This window comes from Austrofundulus limnaeus, unplaced genomic scaffold, assembly GCF_001266775.1.
Source record: "Austrofundulus limnaeus strain Quisiro unplaced genomic scaffold, Austrofundulus_limnaeus-1.0 Scaffold82, whole genome shotgun sequence".
Lineage (NCBI taxonomy): Eukaryota > Metazoa > Chordata > Actinopteri > Cyprinodontiformes > Rivulidae > Austrofundulus > Austrofundulus limnaeus.
Genome location: NW_013952484.1, coordinates 627,624 through 641,778, shown reverse-complemented (window position 1 = coordinate 641,778; position 14,155 = coordinate 627,624). Strand labels below are relative to the sequence as shown.

The 14,155-nt window shown below is 39.4% G+C and overlaps 1 protein-coding gene across 1 annotated transcript in view; it reads left to right on the top strand.

Moving 5' to 3' along the window:
• Positions 1 to 14,155, top strand: part of usta (uronyl 2-sulfotransferase a) — an 84,475-nt gene that overhangs the window by 60,204 nt on the left and 10,116 nt on the right. Inside the window, exons 3-5 of the mRNA XM_014011571.1 lie at positions 4,037 to 4,192; positions 11,331 to 11,410; positions 11,515 to 11,668. Coding sequence (XP_013867025.1) covers positions 4,037 to 4,192; positions 11,331 to 11,410; positions 11,515 to 11,668 — 390 coding nt within the window. The remainder of the gene's footprint in view (positions 1 to 4,036; positions 4,193 to 11,330; positions 11,411 to 11,514; positions 11,669 to 14,155) is intronic.

Below are 14,155 nucleotides of genomic sequence, written 5' to 3'. Positions count from 1 at the left end.
GCTTTACAGCAGACGCTGCTCCAATCCGCCTGTCGATCTCCCGCTCCCTTCTTCCCCCATTCGTGAACAAGATCCCCAGATACTTAAACTCCTCCACTTGAGGCAGGACAAACCCCCCTGACCCGGAGAAGGCACTCTACCCTTTTCCGGCTCAAGACCATGGCCTCGGATTTGGATCAAGATTATCTGTTTGTTTAATTGGTCTGATTTATGTTTGTCTTAGCCAAATCAATCAATCAATCAATATTCTTACTTTTATAGCCTCTGTCAATGTGCCCCAGGGCAGATAAAGCGCTGTATAAGCTCAGGCCATTCACCATAGAAACTCTGAGAGACTCCCTTGCTTTTTCTCATCTCATTATTAACAGGAAATGCTTAGAATAATCTGTCATCCTCAGCCGAAACATGCCGTTCACTCCTCAACATGTGGTGAACAGTTTAGAGGAGATAACTCTGACCCCAGGACAGAACTAACTGAAATGTAAACAATTTTGTTTTGGTTCTTCAACTGGTGTGGGCTTTTAGGAACTAGAGCTTTGCTTTGAATGTGTGGCTGAGCTACAAAAAATGCAGAGAGAACAGGAACAGCAAAGGAAAGAAAAAGGGAAGGAATGATTTTCTTGCTCTAATGTTTGACAGCATTAGAGACACYGAAACTACATCARTTTGTCTRAAGCCRGGTACACACCAGACGTGTTTTTAGCAGCCGAAGCAGCCAGTTTACATGTCTATGGTGGACGCACATCTAGGGGCAGACCGGCACGTTTAGCACGATGCGAAATGTAGCCATAGGTTGCGGTAGAGTATTTCCATGCATGCGGCGCGTCCAAAGCAGCCGACACTCGAGTTGGTGTTCTGGCAGGAGATATAAGCACCGATGCGAGTCTTTATTTCATCCACCATTAAAAATAGACCGAAAAAGAAAAACAAGACATTCCTCCCTCTTTAGACGCACGTCTAGTCTCTGTCCCGGTCCGAACGTAGTGCGTCCAACTTGAGGTGTTGGGCGCATTCTTGCTGCTCAAAACGCGTTTGGTGTGAACACAGCTTAACGCAAAATTAAAATCAGTTTAAAAAAAATCGGGGAAACTAAGCAGCCACTGTTCAAAAGAATGTCCCAACACAGACGAGCTACATCTAATGGCCAGAACTCTGCAGTTTTCACTCATTTACAGGCCAGCGGTCACTCTTTCAGAGATGAGGATGTTCTCATTCTTGATAGAGAGGAACGTTGGTTTGAGAGAGGAGTAAAAGAAGCCATTTTTGTGAAGAAAGACCGTCCATCATTAAACAGAGGTGGAGGCCTCCGTTTTCAGCTGTCCCCCTCCTACAGCGCGGCCATTGCCAGTATCACTCCACCCCTGTTAACAATAAGTGTTAATTAGGTGTCAACGATAGCCATGTGATGTGAGTATCAGTCACATGGAGGCAGGGCTTAAAAGCCTGAATTTTGCCTGAAACTCTCAGACTGAAGAAGTCTCTTGGAGGAGAGACGAAACGTTTCATYAAAGAAGAACCCGTCCAGAAGACCTATACAATTCTTTTCTTTTTGATTTTTTACCTGGATTACTGAGATGCATCAGGACATTAAAATCAGTTCTGCTACATACTTTTGACTTTATAAATCTAATGTTGAAACTTGAAAACACTGCAGACATTTCTCTCAACATTTTTTCCAAAGTTTTAATGGAATGAATAATAATTTGAAAAGGGAAGATTGCTTTTTTTGTGCCGTCTGTGGCAACAGGAGATTTAGACTTTTTATGGCATCTCTGGTGGTGTTCCAGTGAAACTCAGCAGCCACTGATTTGAGGTTTGACACAGTCGTTTGTCATATCTGCCACAGAACAATGTCCTGCAAAAATACAGCATTTTACCCATTTTGTTAACATCACAAGCTGAGCTGTCTGCCGGTATTTGGCAAAATGCTGAAAAATGTCAAACAGCTTTAGAAGAACAACATCTATCTGCTCCAAACTGTTTCCCAACACAAATATAATCACTGCTGCTGATGATACTGTGATTTTTATTTATTTAGTTTCTTTTTTACAGAGTACAACAGATATTTTTTTTGGCCTATGAGGTTGCTTGACGTCAGTAAGAGACACAAACTGAGGCATGTCTGTCTTCTAAGCTTTTTGTCAACTTTGGAAAGCTTCTTTTACCCAATAAAACCTAAGGTGTCGTTGAAACAGCATCTTAACGCCAGGGGCTTAAAAGAAACTGTCTTCAACCTGAAGTTTTACCAAAATAAAACATTTAAATACCAGCCAGAGATAGAATCGAAGACCTAGCATGCCTTAAAGGGGTCCACGGTTACTTGTATTATTAGACGTTATTTGATAAACATTTATTTAAACTGTAAAATAAAGACTGTAATAATACTGTAGGCTGTTAAGTTTTTATGAATTAAAAAAACATATATTGTCACAATGAAGGCATCATTTTATTAATGATGCAAGGCATACTGGGTAATTGATGATGTAGTGTTCCAGTGTGAGGCTATGCAAGCTTAAATACCCTGAAGATCAATCTTGGACAATAAATGACAATCAGCCCTTTAAATTAAACGAGAGCGTATTGACAGAGAGAAAAGAGAACCTCAGTTTAGCCTGTTAGCTTTTGAGCTAGGCTCAAGCTAATATTGCCATATAGGGCAATATAGTGTTAGCAGCAAAGCTTAAACATGTGTATGTGGCGATATAGCATTAGCAATGTACAAACTAAGGCCATTTTAGTATGGTGTTCCCAAGCTAAAAATGTTAGCGAAGTGCTATAATTCAAAAGCTAACAGGCTGGATGGATGGATGGATGGATGGATGGATGGATGGATGGATGGATGGATGGATGGATGGATGGATGGATGGATGGATGCACTATTGCATAGATTTCTGTTTAGCTGTAATTTTTTAAAACTTCACTGGGATTTTTAGCTTTTGTTTTAGTTCATTTTTTGTTTTTAACTACTATTATCCCTTTTCCTCCAAAGAAAAAAAAGAGGTTATATTCATTTTGTGAGTTTTAAATGACTATAACTTAATTTGAAATCTGAAAATTGCTCCATTTAAAGTAAGAAAAAAAAATTATTGTTTTCATTTCAACGTAGCTGGTCGGTAATGTCACTGTTTGGGGAGAATTTCAATGCTGTCAATCTTCCATTCCGGGAGGAACMAGCTAAGAAAATGAAACTAAGCAGTTTTACCGTAACAGAAAATCAAAGTTATGATCTACAATAATCCATAGTCCCTGACGTTCTGTCACCCTTCTTGTAAATTTGCTTCTTCAGCCTTCACTTTCAAAAAGGCCACTTGTGTAAACTTTGTGGACCCTCAGGAATAACTGCTGAATTAGTGTGTTCCTGCTGGCCTTGTGCTAACATGACCACATTTGTTCCGTATGCATGAAGGGCTCAGCTTCCTCACTCTCGCAAGCAGAAGTAGCACTTTTTTTTAGCTTTTTGAGTCACAGCAGAGCTGCTTGTTGAACTTGTGAGTCATGAGGTGTGTGTGTGTGTGTGTGTGTGTGTGTGTGTGTGTGTGTGTGTGTGTATGTGTGTATTTTAATGTTAAAAAAAACATTGAAATTAGACTGACTTTCTGTTTCTTTCTGCAGTTAAAGCTCTGACTCACTAAGATCAGTTGAGTGATGACCGTATGAAGAAACTACATGGAAGCGTGCACGTACATGCTCAGTTGCTGAGTGTGTGTGTGTGTGTGTGCGTGCGTGCGTGCCGTGTGTGTTAAGCCAAGTGAGTCCAGACCAGGAAGAATAAATGTGAAAAACAGAATAATGAACAGGGGAAATAGAGAAGCCAGCCAAGATCTGATAAATTTCCTTCGAGAAACGAAGGGATCCCAAAGGGTTTCCACACAACTTTTTTTTGCTTTCATTGCTGTTTAGAAACAAATGTTTTGCCACTGAATACAGCATGCAGTAGAAAAGGCACATTTGAACAGCGAAAAGGAGCACAATTAGAGTAAAACACGAGCATTTGTCATCAATTTAATGCTTTTTTGTTGTGTTTGTGTGCCTGCAGGTGCTCCAGTTCCCCAGCCAGGTGGTTTATAACCGTGTGGGGAAGTGCGGCAGCCGGACGGTGGTGATCTTACTGAGGCTACTGGCTGAAAAACATCAATTCAGCCTGATTTCTTCTGACATTCACAATAAAACACGCCTCACAAAACATGAACAGGTAATTTCAGCATGATGAAGAGACCCTCAAGGGATTTTTTTTTTCTGCTGATGGTGAACTATATAAAATCTATGGACAAACACATAGAAGAATTTTAGAGTGTAACGCCTTACCTGTAAAYGAATGAGAGAAAATTTGTAACTGTTTATTGTATGTATTGTATGTTTATTGTATGTCAGTTTGCAAATTTGTTCTTTTATAAAAGAAAACAATATCAAAAATAGGTGCTAACTTAGTACATTATCGATAAATATCGTGATAGAAAACGTTTTATAAACAGCGATACGAAATTTGAAAAATAATCACTGTGCTTTACATCAGTGCGTGACGACGTACACCACAGGCTCAGTGCTACCACTTTGTTACGCTATGCTAACGCTACAAGTGCTAACTACAACATAGTAGATATCAGCGCTAAAATAATATCAATCGCGGTGAGTGAACAAACGTTCACAGATGGAAACAGAAGCAGAATAAATAGTTATTAAAGGAAAGTGGTGTAGATGAGGTCCGGATATTGAAGGAATAATAAACTCCAGCTTTCAGTTTGCTGTGAAATGTGTCAAAGAGAACACATTAAGTCCATTCCACCATCTGATAAAGTTTTAATCGATGGAACATTCTGAGTGTATGAAAATGAACCCAAAAGTTTAAGCCGTCTTAAAAAAAACAATGTTTTTAGCATGATCACAGTATGGGAACAAAGCTAAAGAAAACAGATTGCAGTTACAGATGACAGTTTTCATTACAAAACTTTCAGCCATGTCATTTTCCATGAAACTAACCAAACTCATCTAGAAGGCATCAAAAATGTATACATTACATTTTTTTGTTTCGCTCTCAGAGGAGTAATATGCTTTTTCCTTCTCTCCTGCTCTTCCTTATCTTCCCTGCTTTGCTGCTTGGAGCCTACGTTTTCATCCGAAACCAAAAATTATGGATATTTTTATTTTTATGGACTTGGTTAGCTGGTCTCTTAATAAATTTTTGGAACAAAGTTTTTTCTTCCATGGGAGGACATGTCAAAGGTGGGACCTCTGTTCTTCTCTGTTCTGGATATATGTCTGGATTCCGATCACTGGATTCTACAGATTGGCCTGGTGGTCTCCTGGTGTTCTACAAAACAGCATCAGTGACTGCTCATTTCCTGGCTGCCTGACCAATATGATGATGGCCGTACTATTCAGCGCACGGACATTTGCCTTGAGCGAGCTGGACTCGGTCCGCAAACGGTTCTGCTGAGGGTCGCGGGCCGGCTGTAGTTCCTGGACTTGCTGGCGAGATGGAATTGATCTTGGAGAAAGCGGATAGATTGGCTGGGCGGAACTGTCCACACTATTTGTCCGATTGGATTCGCCACCTTGGATGTACCAGCAGACATTGAAGCAGATAGAAAATTGTTATCGTCTGCCTGACTCTTCTGTTCCCAAAACAACTGATTACAGATGTGTCTCTCCCCTACAACGGCTGAAGGCCGCACAGAATGAACAGTTACCATCAATATTCTGAACTATGGCTGCACTGGTTTAGGGGACTGGATTCTTCGGGCCCCCCTAAACTCACTTACTCCTCTGGCTAATAAACTTGCTCTATGCAGAGGTTGTTGTTTTTTTCATAAACACCATAGTGTGTCACATTGTTGATATAATATGATGTTTTGTTTTGTTTTGTTTTTCTCATCTTCCCTTGTGTGGTTTTTAGTTTTTCTGTTGTTAAAGGTAGCACAACTGTGTTTGCTACATGACCGGTTTCACCTGTTCCCCCATGTTTGCCTTGTATGTCTTCTTGAATGGGTGTTTCTTAACTGCCCCCGCCTTCCCTGAATGTACAGCACCTTGTGAATTTATTTCTGTGAAAGGCGCTATATAAATAAAACTTTATTTTACTTACTTTTCATTAACATAAAATAGCAGAAATTAGTTACACTTGAAATATTTTTTCTTTGTTCCTGTTCAGCATATTTTAGCTGAGCCTGAAACTTAACATTCCCGCTATGAGAAAAATAAAATAAAATAACTCAAAATTTTCAATGGGATTTAAACACAGCAGATTTTTGATCCCTCAGAACTGTGTCAATCGTGCGCACTGTCTGTATGTAGGGAACTTTCCGTACGAGGGAGCAACTTATCCTTTTGTTTGTGTGGGAGTATCGAATGATTCACATCGTGTTATATTGCTACCGCTTAAATCTATTGATTAGATATTTCTCTGAACAGTGCAGCGAGGCTAAATGTATACTGCTTTGACCAACAGATTTGACGTAAATCATAAGCCAAAATTGAAGCAGTTACTTGTTTACCCATTCATCAAACCCTGACCAGTCGGTACATCTTTGCACATAAAACATACTGTACCAATGAAAAGTGAAAGAAAGGCTCGCCAGAAAAAGTGTGAACATCGTCGTATCCTAACAGGGTTGTGTTTATGTGAGAATCTGTAAAATGGGTCTTAATTGTGTGCTTATTTGCCTGTGTGCTTTAGTAGGTGTTGACTTATGCAGCTGCACGTCGCCTGTGTTTAGGGATCCTGGTCTCGTCAGCTGTGGTTCTGGCTCAGCACTGCAGGCTTTGGACCATTTTTCCTTCTGCCTCATTCAGTGGTGCGTTAATTGGTTTGCCCAGGGTCAGTAACTTGTGCGTAATGGAGTCTTACCTGTCAGAAAGTTTGTAGATTTTTCTTTACTTGAAGACACATCCCTCCTTTACAGTATTCAGGGAGCAGACTTAGTGAGAGGAAAATGTAAGACACCTTCAAAGAAAACAAACAATTATAAAGCCTCAATTAAAACTTCTAGAAAGACAAAGATATGTTGTGCACGTGTTTGCGTTAATAAAAAACTTATTCCTCTTTCTTATCAAAAATTATCAATAAATCTGTAGTGATTATTAAACAGCAGCCCTCTCATCAACATGTTGCTTATGTACTGAGCCCGCGAGGGGACATGGGGGATTTTTTTTTCTTTTTACGTTCCCACGCAAAAGTATTGCGTTACCTCGCAATACCTTTTGCATTGCCTCGCAAAAGACGTTAAACACTGTTGTGCCTGCTGGTTTATTAACAAACTCACATGTTCACCATTAGCGAGTTAGCCTACTGATTTAATTCAGCTTCAGAATGAATATATCACACACCCATGCATGGAAGTATGTCATATGCCGATATTTTAACACAGTGCAGCCACACAACTTCAATGTCAATTTCATGAACTTGTGGCGACACATCCTGTTTTTGTAACGAGATATTTCAAAATAAATGTCTGATTTAATTCAGTTCATGTACAAATCAAACTTTTGCGTGGGAACGCAAAACAATATTGCAAGGTAACGCAAAAGTATTGCGAGGGAACACAAAAGTGTTGCGAGGGAACACGAAGGTGTTGCGAGGGAACGCGAAGGTATGCCGAGGGAACGCAAAGGTATTGCGAGGGAACGCGAAGGTATGCCGAGGGAACGCCAAAGTATTGCGAGGGAATGCAAAGGTATTGCGAGGGAACACAAAGGTATTGCGAGCGAACGTAAAGGTATTGCGAGGGAACGCAAAAGTATTGCGAGGGAACACAAAGGTATTGCGAGCGAACGTAAAGGTATTGCGAGGGAACGCAAAGGTATTGCGTGGGAACGCAAAAGTATTGCGAGCGAACGTAAAGGTATTGCGAGGGAACGCAAAAGTGTTGCGAGGGAACAGAAAGGTATTGCGAGGGAACGTAAAGGTATTGCGAGGGAACTCAAAAGTATTGCGAGGGAACTCAAAGGTATTGCGAGGGAACGCAAAGGTATTGCGTGGGAACGCAAAAGTATTGCGAGGGAATGCAAAAGTGTTGCGAGGGAACAGAAAGGTATTGCGAGGGAACGTGAAGGAACTCAAAGGTATTGCAAGGGAACACAAAGGTATTGCGAGGTAACGCAAAAGAAAAAAAATCTCCCCATGTCCCCTCGCGGGCTCCGTACTTTTGGACACTTAAAATGTCAGGACATTAATTTCCATAGTATCACCAGTGGTGGACAGTTCTTCTAATCCGCTAATAGCAGAGCTTCTCATTTAGCAGATTAGCCTTTATGTTAACTTTGGAAACACAAGTTAGTCAGAGCTTTAACTCTGGTTTGGATCGGCCAATTTGCCAGAGGAGATTACACCCACCTTCACATTAAACCTATAAAACCAACAACAGGTCTGTGACAGTCCCATGGAGCTTACTGTTTGGTTAGCTGTGCCCGCCACTGCACACTAGCAACTCATTGTTTTCTCTAAATTCAAACGGTTATAAAAAAAAACAAAATTAGTGTTAGCGCTGCAGAATCAGGGGTGCCAGATGGAGGCCATTGATAGTTTTAAGAAGGCAAACCAAAAGTCGTAACAGAGTTTCATCTCTTACTGATAGCTGCCACGAGTATGCACTTTCTTTGCTCAAACATCTGTTTGAATGTCATCTGATGTATCTTGAGAGACAGTTTTAACAGCCCTGGATGGTTCTAAAGATGATACAATGACTGTATAACTCTAACACACCCTATTGACATGGACCCATTAGTGTGCCCAAATGCTGCCAATCATTGCAACACAGTCAAATGGTTTTCAAAACTCTGTCAGTGAGTGTATTTACTTTCATGAAGTGTAGATGAACCAAGTTATGCTGAATTTAGGGTAGCAGTGACTGGAAGCTTTCTGCAGTTTTAGCTCCTAATTTATTTCCTCTGATGAGCCGTGTGAGGACACCACCGGGGGCGCTCAATGAGGAGGGGGGGTGTGCAGGTATGACTGGAATCCTTCGCGTTCTCCCTGTGGCTTTTCCTGCTAAATGATGAGTCTGACCAGACAGACAGGGGAGTGGGTCAACAAACACACTCAGAAAATCACCAAATGTGCCAAAAATCACTCTGAACATCATCGGCGTGGCAGGGGACAACAAAATGATCATTTTTATCCTGTTTTTTACAGAACACATGTTTTAGTGAGCAAAGGATGTTTAGTGAAAGCTTTGTATTTTTTTAGTAGAAGAAATACATGGAGGGTGGAAACAGTGAGTGGAAATCTACTGGGTTTAAAGAAATCAGGGGAGGGTGTGAAGCCTAAATCTGACTGGTGCCTTTTATTAATATGACTTGTGGAAATAAACAACATTTTGCCGTTGYTATCCAGTCAGTGCTGCTGTGACATAACAGGTGCTCAGATAAGAGTTGGATATACAATATAGGACTTTTGGCAAAGAAAGGTATCAAAGAAGTATTGACAAGCAAAATAGAGAAATTATCCCATGACTCTTAATTTGCAGTAGAAAAGTCTAGAGAATTATTAAAAACAATCTTGCTAAGTTTTTTTTTTGTTTGTTTGTTTGTTTCTCTAAACCCAGAGAAAATAATTCATTCAGTTTTTTCTTTTTCTGCCTTGGAGCTAATAGGTTTGGTTCCAGATCAGCGCTTCATTGAAAGAGTTCTGGCTCATTAAAAAGGAAAATACTGCAGCACTTCTGATTCTCATCCAAAAACTAACACGCCAAGAGGAAATATTTAMCTTATCAAGGAATCACCTTGATAATTAGTTACATTACAGCTCTCTTTAAGCACGCACACAGCTTGACAGTTCGTGAACCTCTAAGAATTTTCACGATTTTTGCGTGAAATGATCTAAAATCGTCAAATTTTTTTACAAGTTACAAAAAACAAGGAGAGCCTGCTTAAGCAAATTTCACACAGTTGTAAAGTATGGAAAAATATATTTTATTAGGACAACTGATCTAGGTTTGGTAAATGTTAAAACAAGATGCATATTTCTTGTAGACCTGTGAATATAAAGGCACAATCAAAAAATGTTAAAGGCTAAAACGATTCATTTCACAAAATGATCACAACATTGACATTTGATTGTTTTACTGCAGTGAGGTCAGTCTGTAAGTTAAACTCGATGGACAAAATTTGAAATCCGTGGCCTAAAACAGGTGTCGCTGAGGGCCACGTGAGCATTGTGGTGGCCCTCAAAAGGCCAGTTGTAATAAACTTAGACTAAACACAAAATCACGTTCCTCATCTTATTTATACAACTGAGCYCAGCTAACAAATAACTGAGCTCTACATGGTATTTTGTGCATAGAAACAGCATTTTAACATATCCTCTAAACACTGAAAATACCAGCCGGTTCAGATGTTATCAGTCCATTAAATGGACGTTATTAGCGGTTATCAGTCCCATAGAATGGCTTCAAAATGTCCCGACAGTGCCCCCTAGTGGGTTATACGTTGTATAATGCTTGTATAGTGCCATATACGTTGGAATGCAACAATCTGCTACCGCCAGAGTCCGGTCTACTTTATCGTAGCCCATGTCATTTTCTCTAAAATTAACCTTAGTGGCTTTATGTCTCATATTAACCCACTAGGCGGCACAGTTGGGACAGTCTGAAGCCATTCTATTGGACTGATAATGGCTAATAACGTCCATTTAATGGATGATAACATCCGAAGTGGGTGGAAAATACTACGTGAATGACTGACTAATTGTGAAACAAGTAATACAGAAATACTATTAAAAGTAAAAGTAAGAGTTTTATTTTGCTTCAGTTTTGGTGCAGAGATATAAGTTATATCATATACAGTATTAAGTGACGTTGCTCCAATATGGAGGTATTTAGGCAAGGTGTTGTATGCAGCTGCACTGTCCGCATTCAGACATAAGTAGATATGGTGTATTTTGGCTCGTTATCACTTGTTTCCTCATGACGACTTGGAAACCCCCTTTCATTTTTGTCCTTCAAAAGATAAAACATCTTGAATTACATCTTTTCAAAGGTGAATCTTCTTGTTATTAACACAAGATAGAGGAATTTAGGAATGGATGTTGCAATAGAAGAAAATATTGCATTTGCGTGACTTTTTTTTTACTGGAATGAAAGTGATCTAGTTTCATCAAGATATATTTTAAAACCACGGCTGATGCAATGTTATGGCCAAACTGGGTTTTACTTGTGTTTAAAGTTTAATTATTCAACCTCTGATAATTTAAACTATTGGTTTAATGTGAATAATGGTATAATGCAAGAATGGGTTTGTTGGTTTATTTTCTCATTAATCAGGAGTTTTAGTCTAAAATGTGTTCAGTTTCACTTGTCAGGTTGTCTAAACCAATGGTTTTGTGTTTTTCTCCACAGATGGATCTGATGAAGAACATCAGTCAGATCCCTCAACCATTTCTCTACACACGACATGTTCACTTCCTCAACTTTACCAGGTACGATGGTTCAGTGGTGCAATGGTATACAGAAACTTATCAATCATTTGGTTTCTTAATGTTTGCAGTTTTTCAAAATCYRCTTTGYTTTATTTTCTTGTCAGGTTCAGAATAAACCAGCCTGTTTATATCAACATTATCCGTGACCCCATAAACCGGTTCCTCTCCAACTATTTCTTCCGTCGCTTYGGCGACTGGAGGGGGGAGCAGAACCACCTGATCCGAACTCCAGGGATGAAGGATGATGAGCGATACCTGGTCAGTCCTTTGTGTTTTTATGCTGCAGCTGTAACAATGATTCTTGGCAATAAATCTTATACTGTTAGAAAGTCTGTTAATTTTACTTTTAAATGGTGCCAGATTTGTAAGGAACACACATTTGTGGAATGAGCAGTAGAGCTGAGTAGGTGGGTAACTCTTCTCTGCCAAACAGCTTTTTTTTTTTTTTGCTGTTCTTTGCCTGAGCGATGTTAGTGGATGCAGTTCCATGTTCAAACACTAGAGGTGCTAATGAGTCAAAAGGAAAGTCCAGCACAAATCTTAATGGCCCCCAACCAGAAAAATTCTAGATCCGCCACTGGTTACAACAAAGAAATAATCTACCAAACACAAATGTACCCTACGTTTTGTGCAAAGTATATAAGGCTTGGTCAAGACTGCCCTTAGACAAATGAAATATAAATTAACTGAATTGGGATAAAACAGACAAGTTTAGGAAAGATAAGCAACAAAAGACATTAAACAGATTTAAAAGACATTGTGTTTTTCTTTCTAATCAAAATTCTTTCAAGATCTTTCTTAATTTAAAAAAAAACATGTTTATAGATTTTGAACAAAAGTATTTTCAGGTTTGTTTTGGTACTTTTGATTTCAGATGTAGCTTAACAAAAATAGTTCAAAGTTTTGGGTCGCCTTATGCTTTAGCTTCTGTTCTGTTAYTTTTAGCTTTCTTTTGCTAGCGTTAACCTGTACTTTCAGCTTTTAGCTGGTATTTTGTTGCTATTCATTTGCAGCTATGCTGTTTTTAACTTTTAGCTAGCATTCTGCTTCTTTTAGCTTTGACATCACAGTGTCACCTTCATCAAACTTTAGCAAACGTTCAAATTCTATTTTTCTATTTTTGTTGTAATCAAACCTTTTCTAGTGCTAATTGTTTTTATTTCAGTTTTTTATGGAGCCAAAAATGCTGATTTTTTTTTTAAGCGTTCTTGTCTATCCGCCTTTCTTCCCAGCTCCAAAAGCTCATTTACTTTATAATCAGCCGTGTCTAAATCGGTTCTAAAGATGCTTATTGTTTGAAATGCTGAAGCGTTTAGTTTGTTTGGCACATGAATGATTTTTCAGGACTTAATAGAAACAGATGTTACCTTAGCATAAAGCTCAGCCGAGCCATGAACAGAAATAAACTTTGTTATTTGCGTTTTGTTGCGGTGTGGCGTATTTAACCACCCGGCAACCCACAAGATGTTCTGGTGCTGATAAATAAATGTCGGATGTTAAAAGGTGCTCTTYGGAAATGCTGCACGTAGAGTTTAATGCCAACCCAATATGATTTCAATTACAGACCTGATTTAGCGCGACAAACTCAGCGTCCAATAGCTGCTTTGAAGAGTTGTTTATCATCGCACCGGCCGAAATGCTGCAATCCATACTCGAGTGATTCCTTTTTTTCTGCTTTATATGCTAAAAAATAATTATATTTCATAATAAATCACATAAATCAAAYAATTTGCAGTGAAGTAATGCTATAAATGTGGACGATTCAGTACAAAAATATAGTAAAASCTCACATTTTTTAGAAGGTAAGTTACAGCCAAACTCTTAAAAGAATTATCCAGTGATTCCTCAGAGTCCTCTCTGCTGTCAGGACCCATGAGAGCTGCGCAGGTCTAACAGTCTGACTCCAGTTTGACTGGCTGTAATTAAGTATTGCACTGCTTTCCCTGGAGTTTGGGAGCATGTGACTTGAGTTATTAAAGTATGCAGARCACAGGGGCCCCCTTGCTGCAGTCAAAGGGGAGGGGGAAGCTGTGTTTTTTACCTGTGTGTGTTTTGCTTTGAATCAAAGCACAAAAAGTGATACCAGAGCAGGAAATGAATTCTTCCTGTGCTGCTATTCTTGATGTTTTTTTTTCTTCTTTTTTTTCTTTTATGGTGACCTAAATTACTGTACCTCACCAACTAAAGTACATGTTCTGGTGTTTGTTGGAAGTAGGTGCATAAACGCCACATTACTGTGTGGTGGATACAGCAGCTGAAGAAACATCTGAACCACAAAATGTGACTGGCTCTGTAAGGATACACATGGTGTTAGCTCAGACTGCTCAGCCTGTCCTTTAGCCCGCGTGTGTCRAACATCAAGGCCCGTGGGCCAAATGTGGCCCTCCACTGCATTTTATGTGGCCCGCGAGAGCTTCAAAGATGTGTTAATGTCTTAAAATAAGCTGCCTTAAAGCCAGCATTGACCATAAACTACGTCTCCCATAAAGCGTGTCGATTATTTTACTCACAAACTGACGGCAGGTGCACAGGGTTCAAAAGGAGTCGGGCAAAACCTGCGTCTAAAATCTCTGTTTCACTGCATTTTTGTTGGCTGCTGCAGCCCAGTTGCAGTGGGAAGTGGGAAAATCCAAATTACAAGTTATAAATTTAAACAGAAATTAAAGGGATCCCCGATTAGTTGTAACATGAGACTTTATTTGATAAACATATATTTTAACTGTAAAATAAAGACTTTAAAAATAC